The sequence below is a fragment of the Sitophilus oryzae genome, unplaced genomic scaffold, assembly GCF_002938485.1.
Source record: "Sitophilus oryzae breed Bouriz unplaced genomic scaffold, Soryzae_2.0 scaffold_1184_pilon_pilon, whole genome shotgun sequence".
Taxonomy (NCBI): domain Eukaryota; kingdom Metazoa; phylum Arthropoda; class Insecta; order Coleoptera; family Curculionidae; genus Sitophilus; species Sitophilus oryzae.
The window spans coordinates 957,257-967,616 of NW_022145820.1; the positions used below are offsets into that span (position 1 = coordinate 957,257).

The window sequence follows — 10,360 nt, forward strand, 5'->3', positions numbered from 1 at the left end:
GCTGATGATGAAATATAAGCAATTACTATTAGAAACAAATGTGAACTGAAAATGTTTATTCTCCGCCATCTATATTATATTAGCTCTATCTTTGAGAGAGTTTTCCAGGATTCGTTTAGGACAGCTGTGGAGGTGGCTAAAAGCAGCAACCGGAGTAGAGGGACATGGCCGATTCACCATCCTCCTCCCGGTAGTGGAGTGACGTTATGTAACGTCATCAGCTAAAAACATGTAAGATACGCTAATAAATTAGAATAAACAGGTTTGAACCGCTTTTGAACAGCTTTTTAGCATAAAACAACAAACTGTTTATTTTTTGTAGTTGTTTACGCTTTTGCGGCCATCGTTTGAAAAAATGTTGTTTTTCGGGTTATTAGGCCGTCGTCAGTTGGAATTGGTTCGTAACGTTTCGCTAGCACGAGTGGCTAGGATCTTCAGAGGTTTGTTTGCTCCGACTGCTCACACTAGGCTGATGCCTCCGCGTCGGCGTAGCGCATATTTATGCGTCGACGGAGGGGGCCTGGCTTGTTCCGGTGGTAGTTCTTCCGGAACTGATCTACTTCTCTGTGCTGCTATTTTGGTCCTAGATATAGCTGGATGCTAAATTCTGTTAAGGAAGAAAGTTTCCTTCCTGTTGAAGTTATTTGGAGGTTTGTGAATTTCAACAGCTTCCCTGACCAGACGAGGATGAGATCCAGATGTTGTGGCAATGACTTGGGTGTCTTCGAATTGGATATTGTGGTCACCATCTCTTAAAGCATGTTCTGCTACGGCCGACTTTTCTGTTTGCCCTAATCTGCAGCATCTCTTGTGTTCTGTAAGTCTCATTCCTACTGAGCGTTTGGTAGTTCCAATATATACGCTACCGCAAAAACAAGGTATACGGTAGATCCCTGCAGAGGATAATGGTTCCCTTTTATCTTTGGCTGGTCTTAAGCAGTCCTTTATTTTCCGGGTAGGTTTTTATATGGTTTTGATGTTATGCTTCTTGAGAACTTTACCAATCCTATGCTGACCTGGGAAACATATGGAACGAAGGTCTTATTAACGGTGTTTTCCTGTTCATTGACATCAGGTCTCCTCTGCCTAGGTGCCAGCGCCGCCTTTAGTTCTCTGTCATTATAACCATTGGCAAGACAGGCTTTATTTAAATGGCTTAGTTCCTCTTGGATGTGTTCCTTAGCACAAATGCGTCTTGCCCTATTTGCTAATATTCCGATAATCCCCTGTTTTTGGCTTGGATGGTGATTTGACAGCTTGTGCAAGTACCGGTCTGTATGAGTGGGTTTTCGATACACCGTGTGATCCAAATTTCGCCATTTTTCTTGACAAGCACATCGAGGAAGTCCAGTTGGTTGTTTACTTCGGTTTCCATGGTAAATTTTATGCTCGAGCTCTGCGAATTAAGATGATGAAGGAAGTCATCTATGTCTGTCACGTCCATGTTTCCACACAACGAATGTATCGTCCACATAACGAAACCATACAGCGGGCTTCAGAACGGATGACTTCAAATCTCTCCATAAAGAAATTAGCAATATATATTAATTATTATATTATGTTTAATTTGTCTTCAAACTCTTTTATTTTTATTTTAAAGCGGTTGTTTCTTGTTTAAACCTGTTTATTCTTGTTTATTAGTATATTTTACACGTTCTTGGCTGATGACGTCACGTGACGTCACTCCACCACCAGTAGGAGGATGGTGAACCGGTCATCTCCTTCTACTAATCAGTCGCAATAACTTTAGCCCATTTTTGTATATTTTAGTTAAGGTATGTAAAAAGAAAAATCAATATGGCAGAGAAAAGGATATCATTACTAGTATAGCCAACTAGAAAGTCATTAACCGCAGATATGTGTTTTTGGTTATGGTTTTATAAAAAGTGTATGAGAGCGTATCCCAAGTAGTAGGCTTCATCCAAAACTGCTGTGGCTTTAACTAACTACCCGCTGTTGTATCATCACCTGGTAATAATATCAAAAAGCGGAAACAATGTTGCTGGAATGCAAATAAAAAAATAATGAAATATCGGTACCATAATAGGCCATAAGGCCTGCTAGAAAGTAATTTACACGTTTCTGGTTCTTGGTCTTCATCAGTACAGTGAATTCAAGTTACAAAATGCAATGAAAAAGTAGAAAATAACAATTAAGAGAAAACAGAATTAAAATCAAGGCAACGTAGGGCTTGGCTTTGTATTATGGGAGCAATTCCTATTAATATATATTTATAATACTTTTAACGCGGTTATAACACTTTTCTTAGCCGTTCATTGGATTATACCGGCTTTTCAACCATTCATTCTAATAAAGTATGCATACTTAGCAAATAATCCGCCTCAAGCCTAATCATTATTCCATATCTGCTAATCTTTATTAAGAGACAATTTCTCGGGATTCATTATATATTCGACTTTTCTGTACGACTGTTTCGGTTCTAAAGCGCAGCCCTTTTAATTTTTCCGGCTCAATAGAAATAATTAATTCATTTTACTCACAATTTAAATCGAAAGAGGCAGTTTACGATTAACTGGTAGATTTCTAGCAGATTATCTGCAAAATCTCCTAGAATTTTTATACGGACTGTATTAACGCAGTCAGATTTATTCAAGAATATACACACTCAGATGCAAAAAAAACGTAACGGAGGAATTTTTGGTCAAATTTAAAGTGTTATATTTTTGTTATTTTTAGCCCTATTTTCATAAATTTTTTAGCAAACTGTGTATAATTATATCAACTATAATTCGTAAATTAAGTTTTTTATAAACTTTAGTATTTGGCATTTGACAAGGCATGCACATTTTGACAGGTACCTAGAGAATACCTCCGCCTCCAGCCCAATCATTATTCCATACCTTTTACCTTTATTACAAGATAACTTCTCGGGATTCACTTTATATTCGCTTTAACTGCTCGACTGTTCATTTCTAAGCAACGCCAACGGCCCTTTTGAAATATGCCGGCCACTCAAAAATAATCGATTTATTTTATTCAAGCCTTAAATGAAAAAAGTTTGTTTAGGATTAACTGGGATTCTATTGTATCCAAAATCCCTTAGAACTTTTATAACGATTTTATGTCAGTTTATTTATAGCCAGTCAGTAACATTTATTCAAAAATCTATTCCTCAAATTTAAACTTTGATTTGCATAAAATTTTGCAACTTTTTTGAAAATTTGCAAGGGATTCATATAAATTATTTAGTCTATATTTAGAGAAGTAGAACAATACTAATTTTGACAATGTCAATGTTCAGTTTTCCGAGATAAAAAATTATATACAGTATGTCCCCGGATTGCCTTTACTAGAGGAAAAACTTTTTTATTACTGAAATTTTGAGAAAATGCATTTTTCATAAAATTTTTGCTTGTTCTAAAATGGTTAATCCCGTTTATACTTTTTCAAATTTCCATACAGTTTCAAAGAAAATTAAGAAAAACATGAAAGTATGGTTGAATTTCCTAAAAGTCCTAAAAATCAAAATGCGTTTCTATGGTAATATAACTTCGTTTTCATTCTTTGATAGATTGTTATTGGTAGAATTTTAATTAACGTATTATTTTTTGTTGTTTTAGAATGTTAAGGCGCATTCTCACGACTCATGTCGGGCTATCAGCTATATCGGGAGAACGGTTTCCTTGGTCACTCGGCGCGTCCCCAGTCTCTGTCGGTAAATATAGCCCGAGTCAAAGAATCACAATAATTATTCGTACACTTGCCAACTGTACTTGGCCAGCCTTGTCTATACTTGCCGAGGCGCAAAAAACGATTGTGCAAATAATTGTACTGTTAGTTAGTTAGTATGTCCCGTTTATTTCCGGATCGTAGTGTTTTTCGAGTTAATTGCGGATAATTTAAACGTTAAAACAATAATAGATTATATAATATCAAATTTACATTAATAACACAGCAATAAATGGAATGGACAAATGAAGACTATACGGGAAAAACCAGATATGTCACATTTTCATAGAAATTAAGATAGCGATACAACTTTAGAGACAAATGTTAACATCATTCGAGAAAAAAGAAAGCAATAATACGCTTAGTCCCAGAGTTATTACAGCTTGGTTATTTTGCTGTACAAAACTGTCGCAACTAAGGCCTCATTTGCAAGGCTTTTGTTGATGGATTTTACATATTCATTTGGTGCACTTGTGGCAGATAACTCGGTTTTTCTGTCATTATTTCTGGGATATAAATAAGACCTTGCTTTGCCAGTTTTGACGCGACTACCTTCTAGCACACACATCTATATACACAAAAATATATTAATAAAATTTAGAGTGGGATATCTAAATACCCGATGTGAGTACTGGAGGGTTAAAAAAGAACATAGTTTCCTAAATCTGCACTTTTTTATTTATATTATTATGTTAATTCAGCAGAAATAAATATATAATGTAAGTCGTGATTTTATAAACTGGGAATAATGAAGCCCCAATTGATTTATTTATTATTATGGTAATATATTCTTTGGTATAATGAAAAAGAAGTACAAGGTCTAAAGATACACAGCAAAACAAATCGTATTTTTTTATCTCCCATTATGAAGGTTGTTCTTAGCTTTTTATTGGATTTCGCCGGCTTTCATACATGAATTTTAATCAAGTATGCATACCCAGAGAATACCTCCGGCTCAAGCCTGATCATTATTCCATTTGTGTTTAGCTTTATTAGGAGAAAATACCTCGAGATTCATTTTATATTCGATTTTTTGTCTGAGTCTTTCATGTATAAGGAACAGCTCTTTTTAATTTTACCCGGTCAAATAAGAATGTTTAATTAATTTTATTCGCGCGCCGTTTGAATGAGAAAGGTAGTTTAGGAATATTCTATATTCTTTTCAAAATCCTCTGAAATTAATTAAAAAAATTGTAAAGAAATATATGAATATATTTCTTTATATTAAATGTTCATTCCTAGACAACCTTTACAGTCATGAAACTAATTTGCATGATCGTTATGCCTCAGTTTTATCAAACGAGTATATTCTACGTGTTAGATACATTTTTTAAAACTTCTCGCTACAAAACTTGTTTACTTGAATTGCTGCCTATTTGATATAAGAACAAACAATTTAGGGTAAAACAATAAATAGTTCATGGTAAGTAAATTGTTCTGACATTCAAACCATCTCTTACAGATAAATATTAAGTTTTAATAATTCGTTATTACTCATAGAATTTTTAAATAATTTCGGACTACTCTGTAAGTAAATAAAAAAATGATTATCTAATAGATAATTAGAAAATGATGATATGAAAATAATATTTTTATGCATTCTTCGTGTTCTTTGTCATTTAAGTTTTGTTCTGCGGATATTCAAAAGCGCATTACAATAAGAAATTGTCTTTAATAAATATCCTGTTCATTTGAACAACTTGTGTCATGCATAGAGAATATTAATCTAAAAACTGCAGAGTTAGTTTTAGAACTAGAAGATTCATAAATATTAGACAAACATGCAATGAAATAGCTTTTAGTATTACATAATCATAATTATCCTATTTAAGAACTACATATTAAAAAAGGTAGGTACCTATATATACAAATATAATATAATTATCTATAGGTACTAATATATAAAATCCTTAAGTGACTGACATACTGATTAATCACGATCCTGCTCAAACCGCTCAACGTAAGAAGCTTAATTTTGGCATACAGGTTGATTCTAGGGTGTAGAGGTTCGATAAGAAGGGATTTTTCAAAATTCCAGTTCCAAGAGGGTGAAACCACCCCTCAAACATTACAATATTTTTAATTTAAAAAATGATCAAGTTTCCGAAAAATACGCTTAAACACGTATATTTTATTTTGTTTTTTACATATTTTAAGATTTTTTAAAAATGTATACAGGGTGTTTCGAAAAATCTGGTCATTGATTAATCACGATCCTGCTTAAAGCGCTTGACGTAAAAAGCTGATTTGTGGAAAACGGATTGACTTTACGGTGCAGAGGTTCGATAAGAAGGGATTTTTCGAAACTCGAATTCTAAGGGGGTGAAACTATCCCTCAAATATTAAAATATTTTTTATTTAAAAACCGGTGAGTTTTTCGGAAAAACTCTTAAACACGTATATTTTATTTTGTTGTTTTACATATTTTAAGATTTTTTATAAATTTAGACAGGATGTTTCATAAAATATGACCATTGAGTAATCACGATTCTGCTTAAACTGCTTGATGTTTAAAGCTGAATTTTGGCAAACGGATTGACTGTGGGGTGTAGAGGTTCGATAAGGAGGGGTTTCTCAAATCTCAAATTCCAAGAGGATGAAAACGCCCCTCAAATATTACAATATTTGTTATTGAAAAAACGGCTAGTCTTTCGGGAAAACGCTTAGACAAGCATAATTTATTTGATTTTTTTACATATTTTGAAATTTTTAAAAAAATTATACAGGGTGTTCCAAAAAGTTGGGTAATTTCTTAACCACGGTTCTGCTTAAACTGCTTGACGTAAAAAGCTTATTTTTGGCAAACGGATTTTTCGAAAGTCAAATTCCAACGAGATGAAACTACACTTCAAACATTACCAAGTTGTATAATAATATTGCCATATTGTTTTTTCTCATGCTGACATAAATGTGAGAAAATTTTATCCAGTTTGTATGTTAATGGAAATTCTTGCTTTGCTTTATCATCACCATTACAAATGATTAATTCGCCGCGAACGAAGTCGCTGGTACACGCTAGTTAAAATATAAGTATCTTTAAATGTAATAAACTTAAGAATAAGCACCGTATGATCGAATAAAAGCGGAGTCCAGTTGGTTTAGAAATGACGAACGATGGCACTATAATTTTACATATAAAATGACAGCGATCTTCGTTTATTTTTTGGATCATATACTTTTAGACCATGTTAAGTTTATCATATGAAATATTTTCCAATCAAGTAGATTTGACATTTATAAATTGTATTTAGGAAAAACTGTAAATCAAACTAACCTTTTCTGCTTTCAAGCGTAGTATCAGCGTCAACGAGGTATTTTTTATCACTGTTCGAAAAGTGATAAAAAAAAGATTCGAAAAGTGATACAAAAAATAAAAGTACCGTATATAAGATTTATTTATAAAGTGTTTCTTTACTTGTAAATAAATGACCTAGTAATCAACAAAATACAATCCATTTTACTATTATCCACGGCTCTTACTTTTTATAAACTCAATTGGATAATTCAGTTGGTTTTTATTCTTATACAATACATCCAACACAATTGGCATTTTTTTTTTCTTATTAAATTTCCCGATTTGTGATCTAGATTTTAAGAATTTCCACTCCATTTATTTCTTTTTCTGGTTATGTGGCCTGTCAAATTTTATTTTAATTTAGCTACTTTAATGAAAGTATCTTTCCATCGAGTTACCGCAATACAGTTTTGGAGGTTACTTTAAATGGAAAGCAGATAATAATTTACAAACTTGCTTAAAGTATTGGCATGAATGAAGGAATTTCAAATAGATTAAAGAGACTTTCTAGAGAACACTAATACGAAAGAAAGAATATTATAAAAGACATTTTTCTATCTATAACAGTTTCTATTTTTGCTGGCTATGATTATATTGTTAAATGTCGTTAAGAGTTGACCTCCGTGTATTGATCAAATCAAATTTTTAGATATCTTGCGACTCCAAATTTATATTCTGGCATTCTTTTATATCATAAATTTATAATAGATAATCAAATGGTGTATCTAATTATTACATTTTCAGCTAATTTATTAACACATTTATAATGATATTAAAAGACTAACCACAACACTATAATTTTAAAATATGTAATTAAATTTAAATTAACCTTACATTAATTTTCATCGCAAAGGTTATTACTGCGGTCAGGCGACAACAGGGCACACCCCTCCCTCCTACCCTTTTTACCCACCCTTCATCCAGCTACCCGAAACCTAATCCAGTGGTTTAATGGGCCAAAAAGACTGCCGACTTAAATAAATATAAGCGGGAGTGGGGGTCCCTCCAGCGGCAGGTTCGAGCGAATTTAATCGCTACGTAATTCGAGAAGGTGGATTGATATTCTTTAGGGACGCGTGGTTGGAGTTTGTTGTGGGTAAACAGTAATGATCGGTCAGCTGTCCGTTGAGACTGATGACGGGAATCGTTGATTCAGTGTAATTTTAGGAGATATACAGCAAAAAAATGGATATATTAAATTCTTAAATCATATCAATATTTAACGTCTTCATTTTCTGTAACATAATTTTTAAGATATTGTGCCAATTAAGCGAAAGTTACAATCATTTTATTCTTGTTTTTAGTCCTGCGAATACTTCTCATATAATTATTTTTCAATTTTACCCATGTTCATTTGTAATATAACTCAGAATTGAAAAATTATATATACAGTGTGGTCCACTAAGGTGAATTGATATTCTTTAGGGACGCGTGGAAATTTTCGTCAAAACTTTAAATGGAGAATAAAAAATTTTACATTTAAAAAAAAATTATTTTACAACTTGCCTGATTTAATTTTCAAATTTTTAGTTTGTTTCATTTCTAATAAAATCAGTGCACTCTCTCGAAAATATAATAGTTTTCTCGCACCTACACACGTCTCTTAAGCAGGTTAATTAGAAATATTAAAATTACAACATTGTTGTATCTCTCCAGAGATGTAGACTTTATCATCTAATTTTCATGGTGTGATTAAATTAATTAAAACAGCGATACCAGCGCTGCCCTTCCCTCTACAAAAGGTTTTGTAATGCAACTGGATTTATTTAACTTACTAATTAAATTGGTATTGCGTATTTTTTTAGAAATTTTTGCTGCTGTAATACTTATAAAGTTATTAATCGTTAATGCATCGCTTTTAAAATATCTATACAAAAAATTGTAAAAATATTTGTAATATTATTTGTTTGTTTAAGTGTTCTCTTTTTTGCATTTAAATATTATGTGGCCCTTTAGTCATATTATTTCTATACTTATTAAGCGAAGACAAGGTTACGTATGCGTTTAAATAAAGTGGAAACTAAAAAGGCTAAAAAGAGTTGGGTTCAAATGGACGGTGTCTGGTAACTCGAACGCCCCATTTATTTCACACTACATTTCCGACTTTAACACATTGTTTCCGGTTAGCCAAGTAAGATCTAATCTATTAAATAAAGAAGACTATGGCCGATTTTAAAATAGTTTTATTTTTTATGTCGTTATTATGTCTCTTAAATGGAGATATCTGAATGTAACAGGGCACGATTGGATTATTTTTTAAACAACAATTTAGTAAAAATATCGATTTTGTAAAAAAGTGGATCTGCCTGGTTATTGCGGTCACCCCCTTCAATAATTATTCTTCAATAATCACCCCTTCAACCTTCAATAATTGTACTAATTACTTACATTTATGACATATTGAAAACTATACTCGTAGAACGTAGATATCCGTGTTAATGATCGTAACTTGGCCGACTGGATTTACATATAAAACTGATAGTTTAAACTGTCTTTATTTAAAATCTAAAAGATTGTTTAGGTTCAATTATATCTTGGTGGTGAAAAAAAAATTATTAAAGATATCTATACTAATTTTAGATCTCCCTTGTATTGTTAGAGTTCAAGATACTTGTACCACCACTATATATCAAAACACTTTAATTTTAACACTTATTTCGCTAACCATGGTAGCTAAATTAGCAGTTGATTAAAACTTTAAATCCGCATTAAACAGGCGCTGATGATCCTAACATGTTTAGCAAAAGGCACGTTTACTATTAAAATTCATGTGTTTTGGTGTATTGTGATGAACTAGTGTTTTATTTTGCTATGATAGCTCCAAAGATTTTAACCACAAATATGCGAATCGAATAACAGGAATAATCCCGGTATTACACGAATTTTAGTAGGTTCAAAAACTTACTCCCCAATTGAGTTTTTTTCTCAGATTCATAGTATAAGAATTTATTCACAGTATCTACTTGAGTATAAAACTACACCAATAACAAAATCGATAATGGCCTTACGGTAATTTTGTAGAAATATTATATTAACTTCAATATTTTAACTTATTTAATCTCATATTTAATTTTTCCTGTTTTTCTAAATTACTGGTATTACAACCTGTAGACCTAATTGTCAATAGTCCTGAAGAACTATTAATTAAAAAAAAATAATGAACTAAATTACAGCCAGCACTTAATTGCTGGTTGGGTCTCAAAATGAATTTACTCAGAACTAAAGTAATGCACAACAAACTAATGGAAAGAAAAGACATTCTAATAAATAACACAACACTGGAAATAGTAGAAGAACATATATATTTGGGACAACTAATACAAAGCTCGGGTTCTCCATTACCAGAAATCAACAGAAGAATTATGTTAGCGTAGA

The 10,360-nt window shown here is 32.2% G+C and overlaps 1 protein-coding gene across 1 annotated transcript; it reads right to left on the bottom strand.

Moving 5' to 3' along the window:
- Positions 1-600: 600 nt before the first annotated feature.
- On the bottom strand, positions 601-8,333 carry LOC115891557. Its single transcript, XM_030912045.1, has 3 exons — positions 8,330-8,333; positions 1,002-1,396; positions 601-942 (listed from the first exon to the last, which is right to left on the bottom strand). Exons 1-3 carry the CDS (start codon positions 8,331-8,333, stop codon positions 601-603), a joined length of 741 nt encoding a protein of 246 aa, XP_030767905.1.
- Between the last annotated feature and the right edge of the window lie 2,027 nt (positions 8,334-10,360).